Source organism: Diorhabda carinulata, chromosome X (assembly GCF_026250575.1).
Source record: "Diorhabda carinulata isolate Delta chromosome X, icDioCari1.1, whole genome shotgun sequence".
Classification (NCBI taxonomy): domain Eukaryota; kingdom Metazoa; phylum Arthropoda; class Insecta; order Coleoptera; family Chrysomelidae; genus Diorhabda; species Diorhabda carinulata.
In genome coordinates, this window is record NC_079472.1 from 12,467,336 (window position 1) to 12,482,254 (window position 14,919).

General features: G+C 32.6%; 1 protein-coding gene across 1 annotated transcript; it reads left to right on the plus strand.

The window, feature by feature from the left end:
• Nucleotides 1-1,122: 1,122 nt before the first annotated feature.
• LOC130900969 (uncharacterized) lies at nucleotides 1,123-14,455 on the plus strand. Its single transcript, XM_057812001.1, has 3 exons — nucleotides 1,123-1,311; nucleotides 10,493-10,615; nucleotides 11,516-14,455. Exons 1-3 carry the CDS (start codon nucleotides 1,232-1,234, stop codon nucleotides 11,646-11,648), a joined length of 336 nt encoding a protein of 111 aa, XP_057667984.1. The 5' UTR covers nucleotides 1,123-1,231; the 3' UTR covers nucleotides 11,649-14,455.
• The last annotated feature ends 464 nt before the right edge of the window (nucleotides 14,456-14,919 follow it).

The following is a 14,919-nucleotide window of genomic DNA, read 5'->3' on the forward strand; positions in this document are numbered from 1 at the left end:
GATGGTTGCTACTTAAATTTTGAGATCAATAAACTTTTGCATCCGTTGGAACCAATTATCGAATCTCTATTTACATTCCAATTGAGTTACCTCCAAAACTTGTTATTTGAAGGCATCAAGTGTAGAAAAACGCAATTTATTTCTGATCTGCGGAAATCATCAAAGGCCAAACAAGGACTGTTCAGTGGATGCCCCTCAACTTGATGTTTTGACTGTCCAGAAACGTTTTTGTTTGAATTAATGTATGAGAGCTCGCAAAATCGTGATGAAGAATGGTTCGTCTTCTTCGATTGGTTTTTTCGAACATTTCTACCAAAAAAATGCTGGTATACCAATCAGAATTGACCGTTTTACGTTGATCTAATAGAACTGTAGCGACATGTCCAATTATTTTGGAAAAACAGGCGAATAACTTGATCTCTCTGCTTGTAGTATCTCTTCATCAGTTATTCTAGCTGTCCAACTTATTTTTAGGATTCTGCTTATTTCGAAAGTCTATAATTTATTAATTCCATTAATCCTAGATTTAAATCAATGGTATATCTGATGTCCAGTCTTCATAAACTGGTTTTATATCAAATTAATGTGCCGAAATTGATATTATCTCGATAATAATCAATAAAAAATAAAAAAAGCACAAAGACAAAGTTAATTCTTATTAAAATGGATCTAGATTCATGCTCACTATCAGTTAATAGAATTTGAATTGACGTTTTCATGTTCAGATACACCTGATTGAAGAACTACCAGTTTTACCCTCTGAAGACGATAATTTAGTTATCCAAAACGCGCTTTTTATAAGTCATTAGATGTGTATGGGGGACACTTTGTATATACCTAGATGGTTTTAACGCATTGATTTACTTCCATCATTTCCATACTTACCATACTTATTAATTTTATTGTTTTAATGATGATAAACTGAAAATTTCCTTTTATTGCGATAATTATTATAAATATGAAGAACTAATATCGTTTAAGCGCAATAAACTATCAAGCATTAAACCCACAGATATAATCACGTAATCTACCGTACTATATCCATGGCCCACCTCGTGAAAAATGTGAGTTTGCGCCGCCCCGTATCTCGAGTATAAAACCGATGAAACGCGGGTCCATTTCATCATTCAAAAAAGCCGATAGTGACGAAATTAGTGACGAGTCTCGATTGTGAGAAAAAAAAAAGCGCGCTACGTTTTTTTGGTGGGAAAGTTTTGAAAAGTAATAAGACATGAAATCGGTACTACCAGTGTTTGTTGTGTTGATTGTTATGGTTGGTTTTAACCACGTAATTGCCAGGCCAAACAACAGGTAAATTTTTAAAACTACCATATATTCAGAGTGTCCGTATTTGATTTACAGGAATATATATTAGTAGGGGAGATCGTAACCAGATTTTGTTCATTAAGTTTGTTAATATAGTTTCCATTATTTTTATGATAGTAGTAGGACCAAAAGGACACTTAATCATAACAGTTTACAATCGTTTTGAGGTCTAATTTCGTAGCTGGTGTAAGATTTCTAGCCCGAACTTTTATTTTTAGTTCATCCCCTAAATGCTCCATAGTATTTACGCCCAAGCTACGGGCTAGCTAAACCACCGCAGCATTGTCATCATCCTGTACATATGTAGACGGGCATTGTCTTGCAATTGGCCCTGCTCCACCACCAGATTCAATAGAAACCAACTCCGTTTTTGCTCTTATTCAAATGCCCACCTATACCATCCGGGAACCTTCTCCAAAAGCCACGTTTCTTTTTATGCACCACAGCGCGAATCTTTCTCCAAATCTTCTGTAAACTCGTCCTCTTCTATCTACATTTTGCTTCCTTATGAGTGGAGAACGGGGCCCCATTATTCGTCAGTCCAATTAACGTGTTCTCTGGTAAATCGTAGAAAGGCTGCTCGATGGGCTGGGGCTAATTTGGGGCCAGTAGCTCATGGTTAACTGCCTTAATTTTGACCAGTTACTCCTCTTTGGACTTGAACACCAGATTTCTCAGTGATGTGCTGGCAATAAATCATGTCTGGCCTTATCGCTTTAAGATGACCGCTTGAGCAGTTTTATCACTCGTTGTGTCCATTTTCAGGTGGAATACTTGTTTGTGAGCGATAAACAAGAATTCCACACACAAGAATTCCATGATGCAACTATCATAGTGCTTCTTAAGATCCTCAACAGAGTTAGTCTTGATGGTCGATTGGACTGTCATTTATTTTGTCATTGTCGTTTACTCGAAGAGTTTTGCTTTCAATTGTAGACTTCAATTCCCTGTTAACAAACACCTGAACATGTTAGACCTAGCAGATAATGCGGCGTGCACATTTTGTTGTACAAATATGACTAAACCTCTTGTCACATTCTCTCGAAACATTAAGGAGCTCCAGAGCACTGCACCTGGGAGATTCTAGACTTTTTAAAAGGAGTGGGATTGATGGATCAGATGTAAACACTGCGCTCTCCATTATCGAGAAAGCAAATAATAAAGAATTAGTCAACATGAAGTAATCAAAGGTCAAACTAAATACTCTTCTCGAATAGAGTCCATTGGTTAAATTGTGTTTTTGTTTCAAATGTCAAAACTATAGTTATAAGTTCTAATACGATCGAGCTTTTAATCAGCATTAAGTGTAACCCTACTACTAAAAATACATTGGAATAATTTCTATAAAATTGATTTGTAGCAATTATAATTGAAGTTATACACTAGTAAACATGAAATAAATAGTTTTCTTCATCAACTTATCAAATTGAGTTTAAAATTAAATAGTCAATGATATAAGTGATATAAAAAACGTTCACGTTGACGTTAATGCTCGATAAGAAGCAAAAATATTTAGTTTCTAATCAAAAATTGCATTTTTTATTTGAAAATATTTTTTTTTGTCATTTTGTCAAGATCAAGATATAAAAAAGTCACGTTTTCGTCAAATCGCCCTCGTATACGTATTAATCTCGGTTGATACGTGAAAAAGATCTTTTCACAATGTTTGTATTTCATTTTCGAAATACACTTTATCGAATGATAATTAAATTTTTTTGATGAATGAACTGTCAACTTATCGAAATTAATAATGTCATATTGCGTTTGATTTTATATTTCGAATTTATCACGTATTTGACGTTTTAAAATCAATTTTTTTCTACAAGATTTATGTGAAGACACTTTTCGATTGAATTGAGAAATAATCACATATGAAGAAATATACTAAACTACGTACAATATAAATTAATAGTGCGATCGCTTGTTCGTTGAAATACAACAATCAAATCAACTTTTTATACCATACTAGTTCCATTTGAGCAGCGTAGTCAAGTTTTGAAAATAGTAAAGAGATCAAAGAAAATTGAAATATGAGAAGTTCAGATTACAATAAAACAAAGAAATGTATTTTTTGTATCAATTAATCATCGACACACAATTGAGAATAGAATAACTAGGAAAATGTTGGTACCAGGGAAGAAGAAGTATGTGTAAAATTATAAGAAATGTAAGAAGAAACATTGAAACAATTGATGTTTTTTTAAAAAACAGTCAAAAGACGATTTGCTTTTGAAGAACAGAGACAAAAAACAAATGTTCTAATTTCTAAGAAAAAAGAATCTCAAAAGAAATTCATTTGCAGAAAAGATAGTTTCTAAAGTCAAATGACGATTGTTTTTTGAATAGAAAGCCTCTAAACATATTTATTTAAAGAAAACAGTCTTTCAGACAAATTTCGATTTGGTTCTTAACCAAGACAGTCTCTAAAGAAAATCAACGATTTAGTTTTGAAGAAAACAGTCTCTAAAGACAACTGACAGTTTTGTTTTTGTAAACAACAGTCTCTAAAGACAAATGACAGTTTTGTTTTTGTAAACAACAGTCTCTCAGACAAATTTAGATTTAGTTCTTGAAGAAGACACTCTCTAAAGACAATTAACGGTTTAGTTTTGAAGAAAACAGTCTCTAAACACAAAAAACAGTTTTCTTTTGTAAACAACAGTCTTTAAAGACAAATGACGAATATTTTGAGAATAGACAGTTTTCAAATATATTTATTTTTGAAAATAATAGTCTTTCAGACAAATTTCGATTTGGTTCTTAACAAAGACAGTCTCTAAAGACAATTAACAGTTTAGTTTTGAAGAAAACAGTCTCTAACAATCTTTAAAGACAATTAACGGTTTAGTTTTGAAGAAAACAGTCTCTAAAGACAACTGACAGTTTTGTTTTTGTAAACAACAGTCTCTCAGACAAATTTAGATTTAGTTCTTGAAGAAGACACTCTCTAAAGACAATTAACGGTTTAGTTTTGAATAAAACAGTCTCTAAAGACAAATGACAGTTTTGTTTTTGTAAACAACAGTCTCTCAGACAAATTTAGATTTAGTTCTTGAAGACGACACTCTCTAAAGACAATCAACGGTTTAGTTTTGAATAAAACAGTCTCTAAAGACAAATGACAGTTTTGTTTTTGTAAACAACAGTCTCTCAGACAAATTTAGATTTAGTTCTTGAAGACGACACTCTCTAAAGACAATTAACGGTTTAGTTTTGAAGAAAACAGTCTCTAAAGACAAATGACAGTTTTGTTTTTGTAAACAACAGTCTCTCAGACAAATTTAGATTTAGTTCTTGAAGAAGACACTCTCTAAAGACAATTAACGGTTTAGTTTTGAAGAAAACAGTCTCTAAAGACAAATGACAGTTTTGTTTTTGTAAACAACAGTCTCTCAGACAAATTTAGATTTAGTTCTTGAAGAAGACACTCTCTAAAGACAATCAACGGTTTAGTTTTGAATAAAACAGTCTCTAAAGACAAATGACAGTTTTGTTTTTGTAAACAACAGTCTCTCAGACAAATTTAGATTTAGTTCTTGAAGAAGACACTCTCTAAAGACAATTAACGGTTTAGTTTTGAATAAAACAGTCTCTAAAGACAAATGACAGTTTTGTTTTTGTAAACAACAGTCTCTCAGACAAATTTAGATTTAGTTCTTGAAGAAGACACTCTCTAAAGACAATTAACGGTTTAGTTTTGAAGAAAACAGTCTCTAAACACAAATGACAGTTTTCTTTTGTAAACAACTGTCTTTAAAGACAAATGACGAATTTGTTGAGAATAGACAGTCTCCAAATATATTTATCTTTGAAAAAAACAAATGACTAATGGCAAACCATTAGTTAATATTTTTAAACGACTTAAATCGCCTCCGAATTTTTGTTTTGATATAGGTTTGGATTCAAATATTATTAAATTTGGAACCTACGTACGTCAACAAATATATTATTAAGTTAAACCAATTTTTTGAGATCCTTCTACATCAATTTAGTCCATCTTGTATATTGTTTCGTCGTATATAATTCAATCATGCTGTATTCAATCTTCTACTCGTGAACCACGCAAAATCTTCCATTGTTTTGAGTTTCATCTTGATACTTCTTTTTATTTCAATCGGAATGTATTTTATCGATTGAAGAGAATTAAAAATATTACCGGACAAAAGTAATCGAATTCTAAAAAGCCCAGTAAATATGAAAAGAGTGTTAAAACTAAATAATATTCTACGAATACCTTATACGTTCAAAAATATAGTAGAAAACATATTATTATGATAACCCAAGTCAGTGATGAATTGTTACATGTCATTTTGATACGACGTTGACGCAAAACTGCGAGCAACACTCCACGCCACCCCACGTCATGAGACGTAACACGCCACGCCACGATACGCTTATTTTATTCTATAATTTTAAACAGAAACATTTCCAGTAGCTTTGAGTACGTTATGGAGAGCAATAGTGACCTAGATTTTTAAGAGGAAGTGCTGCTGCGGCTGTGGTTTTGCACATTAAGAGAAAAAGAAGATTTTGGGTCCCTAAGATTAACAAAAATAATGAAAGACATGGTGCTTTTCTAGTATCACACGCGTCGGTTACATCTGAAAATTTTGAATCGTCCCACGTGAAATGGCGCATATTGAACACGCGGCGTGGCGTGGTGTGGCGTTTTACTAGCGGGTTTTGACCTTTATTCGTTCTAATTGCTGCTAGTGTTTTTCACGTTTTATTTTGTACAACTAAAGACGTTATCACAAGCTGATTACTTCCCCAAGTAAAACAGTTCTACGACAGAAGGGTAAAAAAGTTGATCCGACGTTAAAACGAGGTGGAGATTCGTTGAAGTGTAAGAAGAATCGTTATCTTCATGTGGTCGCGTTATCAACCAATGATGCCATCTCTTTTCCAATGATTGGAACCGTCTTTACCTTTTTTGGAGCAGATTTGCCTTTTGTCCAATATTTTGATTGTTTTTTTATTTTGATTTACTGGAGTGGTTCACGTATAAACCGGAATTTTTAAATAAACGCTCTAAAAATGTTGTCTAGTGAAATTGGATGCACTGGGTGTTAGATTGGGTTGTTACGGAGCGTAGAAAACAGCCGGGATCGCATAACCTCATTTTTTAGCCATGAGCGAGAGAGATGTACCAATTTTTTGATCTAATATAATGTTAAATTCGTCTAAAATCGACTCAATTATATGAATGATGTTCCGCATTTCGACAAGCCCAAGAAGTTGTGACAAACCTACGACATACACGCCGCCAGTGATTACGGTTGATTTTTTCACTAAACTACAAACTATGAACATGCTGTATTATAGTAACCTCCTAAAAAACACAGCGAAACCTATCTACAGACCAAAACGACGCCATTTTCCAATCCGTAGTGCGATATATTGCTGCAAGTCAACGTCGGGCAGCATACACCTCAGCTTACGATGGATACAATGGACCAAGTAGGTAGGCTCATTTGCAAAATGTATCTGCCTTAGATGACGCTTGATTTTCATATTTTTCTTCCATTTTCTTGTTAATTCACGCGGTAGATTTTTGAAGGAAACCCTCTGTATTTGACTTTTCTTACCTGTCTTTCACGGGGATAAACTCTTAGTATTCCACTTTTTGGGAGGTTTAGACATGGTTTTCCTTTTTTATATTCGGATAGACCATTAAATGCTTTTAGTTTTAAAAAATTTAGTCACTCAAGACCCTGAACCTGAAGTGGGAATTCTCTAGTAGCAGATTGTGCGGTTCCAATAATAATTACGGTTTTCCGTAAACGGTAATGTTTTGGTATAAGAAAGTAAGCATGAATTTGCCTTATTTTTTACCCCTGAATGCATTAAAATAGAAAAAACCGGGTAGTTCTATTTAAAATAATAAAGAAATTTGATATTTATGAAGTTCAACTTTGAACACTTTTTATACACACCCTGTATAAAATGAAAGATTTTTAAAAATAGATTCAAATACGTCCGACTTTGCTAAAAGTAACCGAACAGAAACCCTCTTCATGTCTTCAAGGGTATTCTCATAAAAAAATAATTTATAAGGGTCTGCAACGGTCAAAGTTTTCAAACAAAAAAAATCAATAACTCAAAAAGTATGCATTTTTCGAAAAAAGTTTTTAAACAAAACTATACTAAAAGTTTACTTATATTCCAAAAATGTATTAATATACAGAGTGTTCTATTTAAAATAACAAAGTTAGAGTTATACTGTATATACATATACAGTTAGTTTTAACTCGTCGTGGGACACCCTGTATATATGTATATAAATATCGATATTGGCAGCTATTTGTTCTCGTAAAACACCCACTGACATTCATCAAAAGATGATTTATCCTCAATATGCATTGAGGAAGATACAATAAGGATTATAGATCTCAAAAAATCTACTGATTCGTGCCTCATTAACTTTTTCATTAACTTTCTTTCCGATTTATACTCACACAACTGGAACAATCCGGATTTGTATCCACCCAAATGAAACTATCATAAAGATTTATACAGTGAAGTTTTGAAAAAGTGAGACGTAATTTTGAATATTAAAAATATTTTTTTGTATATAAAATATTCCTTTATCCACAGATTTTTCCTACAGAATTTTTGTGACATAGTTCAAACAATTATTTTTTATACCTAATACTTTTCAACTTTCTTTTATATTTACTTATTTTCATCTGCAGTACTACCAACTTTATATTTCAGAGAGATAAATATTTGTAAAGGAGTTTTCAAACAGAGTTTTCATGAATTCGTTATTAATATTTGTTAGACGAGAATTCATTAAATTTTTCTCAGTTATTTTTGAAGAAAAGTCGCGCTTCATTCAAATATTTTGATACAAAACGAGCGGTAATTTGAAATAACTATTTAATATATAATATACAAGATACAATCGAAGAAATGTGAAAAAAAATTAATTCAGCCACCCACATCAACAAACTATATTCTTAATATCACGGTAAAGTAACAGTAGCCACTTCATTTTTACTTCCCTGACAGTTCATTTCGCGTGTTTATTGTTTATGACGTATGACGTTCGTATATTTCAATTTCCGTACAGCTTTATTGTTCGAAAACTGAATCAAATTACACTGGGAGGCAAATTTATTCAAAAATCGCATCACTTTTGATATTTTCCTCATCGAAAAACACCATTTTTTCAATTGAATTACGTTTAACAATATAAAACGTCGATTACCTATACGCATTTTCAACACACGTATTCATCCACATGATGCACATAATTGTATGAATGAATTTGACAGATAAAATGGAGTGCATAGCGAATAGAAACTAGGTTATATTAAAATTAAATATTCCTATCGAAAAGCGTGTACACGAAGTGTACTTCTATACACTCGGTTTATTATTAAATTTATATTGTTGTTGAGTTTCCGTGTGGTATGTCTTTTATTCGATCTTGTGCAGGGGCGATCTAGGGTGTCGGAAATTCCCAGCCATTTTGAAAATATTCCGTATTTTTACTACTATTTAATGGTATACACTAGAGTTCAAAAAGTTTTTACGTAACCCATCGTCCATTGTATATTGTCAAACGAAGGTCGAAACGGGTTTCATTTACTGGGGTTCTTAGATCAAAATGAACTAAACCTAACCTCACATTAATTAGAACTGTGGGTTTTCAAGTTGATATTTTTTATTGAAACGCTTTTTTTATAATAGATACGACATAATTTTATGCTTACTCTAAAAAAAATAATGAATAGTCCCACTTTGCGATTTATTTGATTTTACTTTTTACGCATAATACCATTAGACAACAAAGTGTGTTATTTCCATTTGACATAATGGAAATTCTTTCAACTTTTTCTCGCGAACATTTTCAATAAAAGATTTTCTTTTTCTAAAACAATTACATCGATATCATGCTGAGAGCACTTTTAATTTGACGCAAATTGAATCGAAGATGTGAACTGCGTATAGAACAAAAAACATATCGGGGTTTCCTTACACATTGTTACGAGGACGGTCCCAGAAGTACCTGGGAGAACAAAGAAAACACAAAAATTTCAACGCGATTTCCTTCTAGCTCCATACACTTTTCCCAAGGATGTTCAATAAGTTATTAATTGCCGAAATCTTTGACCACTGAATCATTTTTTCAAATATGGGAGTAGAAAATAATCCAAAGAGGCTAAATCTGGCTAATAAGGTGCATAATAGTCGCCGTTGATAGTTTTTCCTACCTCAAGATAATCAATTAAAATTATCTCACGCGCTTCCCATAAAACCAGCGCCGTGACCTTAACTGCAGATGGAACAGTCTTTGACTTCTTTGGAGTCGGTTATCCCTCTTCAATCCATTGTTTTGAATGTTCTTTTGCTTCGGGTGTGAAATGATGGACCCACGTTTCATCCATGGTGATGAAACATTACCAAACACTCGATGAAAACATCTTCACAGCACCCACCTTGCCCACAGCCTTTTGGATAAAATTATTGTACCATTTAAGCTTGAAACGTATGCTGTACCAGCTGCAGTCAACTCAGATGTGAAGTGATGGATCCATGGTCACATATCGACGCAAAAAATTTGATTTATTACGTGTAATAATGACCAAACACTACTTTAAATCAACACCTTATTGTTTTTGGTCGACTGTGAGTAAACGCAACACCCACTTTGAAAAAAGCTTCCTCATGGTCAAAGGTTCATGCATGATTATAAACAGACTGCCTTCTGATATCTTCAAGGCCTCAGCTATCTCACGCAGTTCCAATTTACGATTAGATGTAACGAATTTGTGGACTTTTTTGATTTTTTCTGTAGCAACCACCTCAATTTGACGACCAGAACTTTCACCATCATCGGTGTCTGTACGACCACGTTTAAATACCAGCAGAGTCCGGGTAGAGTATTTTTTTAATCAAGAAGCAACGATAAATTAACACACGAAATTTTTTTGGAAATAACAAACGTAGCGTCACTTAAATGACTGTCACTTTCTTCTGACTAAACGAAATGTCATAATATTTGACACATAGTTTTTTGAAAATTGGTACTTCATAAACGTCATATATATTTGACAGTAACAACGCCATCTATGCGTCAGTTATCGTTTCTTTCTGCTCTTAATATAATTTTCCTTACGAAACTTCAAGTTTTCTATAAGAAATTTTTTATTTCCAGAATGAAACGAGTGTCAGATTCACATTTAGCAGATCTAGAAACTAAGATCGCCATGAATAACAGAATCAAAGGTTTCGCCATAACCATGCCGATAGGAGGTGGGAAAATAGATCCTTTGCAAATGTAAGTATATTTTCCAATAAGTTTCCTAGAAATTACGTAAGGCGCGTGAAATAAAAACCCAGACACACTTATCATACGGCGCTCCGATCTTACTCCAATTTTCCGCCGAAGAACGGATGGATGCGAAATCGGAAGAGCTTCCGATTTTCAGTTCGAGCTCGATACATTCACTACTTTCGCTCGTCTCGATTCAATTAAAATCGTTAAAGTTTCTGTGCGCAAAATGTTAAAGAAATTAAACAACTGCAATTTACTTCTGGTGGTACTTTGTTTTGAAGAGGAAGATTAAGAAAACCAGAAATATTTCATGGAGAACAGTGGAAAACGCAGATTTTGGGTACATATTTCCTTATTATAGACCTGATTTCTATTTAATTTATTGTATTTATGCCTCTAATTTGTATGTGATAAGTAAGAATGCAGTACTGGATATTTTCTCAATTCTTCAATAAGCTTTTCCTGTTTTTTATACCCGACATTATTACCAATTTAGTGAAAAAAAAACATTATAACAGATTCCAACTTCCAGGCGACCTGCAGCCGTTAAACGTTTTGGAAAGGTGTAAAATATGGTGTGCAAACTAGTATCATTTCCATCTCAGATATGAGTAAAATGGTTTATTCGCACCCACGGTTCAGGCCTACAGTTGTCTCCTTAGAAACACCTGCCAACGGAACCAATCACAGCAACTGCACTCCAAAAATCAGCAAAACAGTGTCTCTTAGTTTAAAACGTGTGTAGTAGACGTTCATATATCCGTGTCTTGTAATAACTTGTGTCGTCTTCCAAGTCCGTTGTGATCTTCGCACTATTTTGAAGATCTGATTGGTGTATCCGGGCCTTAATAACATTTGATTCTAGACATGAACGTAATTGATAATATTTTTATTTTGTTATAGTGGTAGAAAACGGCGATCGGGTGTGGAAACCAGATTTCTAAACCCGTTTTTTCAACAGAAAATAGAATCGTCATCAGAAGAAGACAATACAGACGACTACGAATATATTTATAACAATAATTATCTACAATAGAATATTTTAGAGTTAATTTTTGGAAAAAAATATATCATTCGAAAGCAATGAATATCAAAATAATCAACAATCTTAATGTAATATAAGGAATTTGAAATTACCAACAAAGGAGAGACAAAAATAAGCAGTAGTATTTAAATGTGTAGGGATGTACCAGAATCTTGAAAAAAATTAATTAACACGTTAACTGACTAGATTTTTTACCTATTAAAACACGCTTTGGTATTTTTCACAATCTAAGGAAGTGCCTTCACTACCGAAATTTATAAAATTTAGTTAATTTCAATGCTTGTTTATTTAGTTTATATAATACGCAATGTAGCCGATTGAAAATATAAAAATTGCGATTTCCAACAATTATTGAACAAATTTCGTGGATATATACGAGAGCCGTTTTTTTTTCAACCTCCGATAGACTATAATTAAAAATCAAGTTCATATAAAACCATAATTTCATTGCCAAAGATTGTTTTTCGACATAGTCACCGAAGAAATTGAGACATTTGTCGTATCTGTGGACAATACCCTTTTCAAAGAAAGTTGCTACCAATAAATTCAAGTAAAGTACAAAACAGACCTTGAAAGTTCTGGAAATTCCGTAGACAAAGCAGTAATGGTCAATCTGTTAACCATTGTGTCAACTCGTTGAAACAGGTCCTATGAAACAACAGATTTGCGTCCTTGGCACCCTTCATAATGCACATCTTTAAATTTTCGACACCATTCATGTACAATACAAACACTCATGAAGTTTTACCCATTCACATTTGGCGGGAGTATCAATAATGGCGGACGTGTTTACGAGGCTGTAGCACCACGCCGACTGACACCTGAATGTCAACAATGGCGGAGTGTGTACTGTGAAAGCTTCGCAGTCGTCTACAGTCGCTTTCTTCTACCAGCGTAGCGTCTGCACGGAGCAATCGGAGGTTGAAAAAGTCTAGTATTTCACTTTTTTATTACTGGAACTTGATATCTTATTCTTTTAGCTACTATGATAGGATGCATGGACTAGCAATCCATCTTTTACTAGGTGTATCGTGGATGTCGTACCAAATATCATCTAAGTAAATTATCATTCGGTTTTGCGATCTAATTGTATTTATTTTTTCATGGGCTGTAACTTCAGTTTACCTTTTGTCTATTCTTTTGAAAAAAAAACCCTAAGCGACATAGAGTACGCCCCATCATTTTTTGCCTGGACATTTCTTAGATCGCGAATATTTGTATAAAATACAATACTGAGAGAACTACAGATCGCACAGGTTAATGCAGGAAGGAATTTCGTTCTTCCTGAATTAACTGTGGAAAAAAAAATGTTTTTTTCGAAAACGCATAAAAATAGTTTATTCACAAATTTTTCATACAATAATACTTAATCCTTCTGTTTTTGTCACTGCTTTTCAAGACATTTGAATCTGCTTCTTCTGATTTTTTTTATTAAAGGAATTTGTAAAAACCAACATTTAATGAGAAAACGTTCCCACCAGATCATTTGTTGGAAGTTTTTCGTGGGGAAAACAGAGATGCAACAGTTATTTGGAAATAGATCCTACCTTTATCAAAATGTCTCGTTTCTAGTCGTATACGACCGTCTGTATACATGACCATCGAAGTTAGGGACCACGTGTATCATATATGTATAAATTAATTTTTTTTTACAAATTAGACTGGCAGTAAACGTGTTAAGAGTCGCGTAGTTCACAGAATAATCATTTATATTGGTACCATGCCGGCAGTGAACGTGTTCAAATTGAACAAATATCGGGATGATATGATAAAGCTATCAAATAATCGTTCGTTTCGATACCATTTTTAGAAAAAATATTCATTGTTGATTGAATCTAGTGCAAACTGGCAGTTTACGTGTTAATTTGACTAATTTCGAATTCAAAATTAATATTTAGTCGTTAATCATGGCAAATTAAATTAAAAGTCACAGTCAATTTTGCAAATCAATATTATGATAACTTTACAAACACAAGACTATAACTGTAATGATTTGAAATTCTTGTTAAACTCTTTCAGAAATTAAAAGATATTTGACATCTGACAGCTGCAGGAATCTGTGAATTAGATAGGACTAGAAAACAATTGCATTTTGTTCAATTCTACTTTAAGACTGAAGTATTAGGCCCCTTTAACCACACTTAAAATTCCACCATTTCTTTATGTTTGTGTTCATTAACTAACAGTAGATTTAAATTTGCTTGAAATAATTTAAAGAAATGATACATTTGAGTAGTATTTTCAAGATTTTGGTAATGTACTAATGTAAACAATATCTATATATGAAAATATTGATTAAATTCCAGTTAATGATTTACCAATATTCAAATTATGCTGGATAGTATAAGCAAACAATATATTTATGGAGAACATCCACAAATTCATTAAAAATATCGTTAAATTAGTTAATGTATTCCAAATTAATACGTTACTACTTGAGTACTGATATTCCTTTATAATTGTTTGTATGAAATTGCTCTTTTTGTCACTTCCATAACCTATTCAGTATTATATTGTAAAAATTCTAGTCGATAGATTTATTTTTCGATGTAAAAATGTTAAGAAAATGTCAACTACATATTTATTAATCTATTTATTCTAATTTATACTTTTTTGTAGTAAATATTTAATCACTGTATTATTTTATTTTAATAACAAACTAGTACTTACTTTTTTATGTTAATTTGAATTAATTTTTATTAATTTTCGTTGCAATAAAATTATAATATTGTTATAATTTTTAAATAAGAATTCTGTTGACCAATATAAATAAATAAACTTTGTGTTTTGTGTCATTATTCTTCTTCTTTTTATTCACAATAGACAGTTATCAATATAGTATCCAACCAACACAGTTATTTAAAAAAATCCTCATCAGCTTTAGAATGCTTGAGTGTATAAAATAACAAGTTTCAGAATATCAGTAAAACCACCTATTTAAAATACCTGCTGTAAAGAATTGTATAAAAAATAATAGTCACACGACGGCTAAAAGCTAGCCACAACTTCTACTTTATTTCGGCCAGGAGAACTTGTTGACCTCTTGATCCACCTTCAACTAGAAGGCAGAACTAAATAATAATTAGAATTATGAACAACAGCGAAGGTAATATGGTTTTAAGAACAAACTCTTGATAAAAACGTGTTTCATGACAATAGATGACCTCAAGTAACGTAATGGTTGAGTTTTCTCCTTAAATGTGATACGTCATGGAAAAAATCACACGTCATATATCAAGCTTCGAATATTGAGAAATCTGAC

What these genes read in the sequence shown, in the direction of transcription:
- LOC130900969 (XM_057812001.1), top strand. Translation starts at nt 1,232, where the DNA reads ATGAAATCGGTACTACCAGTGTTTGTTGTGTTGATTGTTATGGTTGGT. An exon ending in ATTGCCAGGCCAAACAACAG is followed by an intron (nt 1,312 to 10,492) that starts GTAAATTTTTAA and finishes TTTTATTTCCAG; the next exon opens with AATGAAACGAGTGTCAGATT. An exon ending in AAAATAGATCCTTTGCAAAT is followed by an intron (nt 10,616 to 11,515) that starts GTAAGTATATTT and finishes ATTTTGTTATAG; the next exon opens with TGGTAGAAAACGGCGATCGG.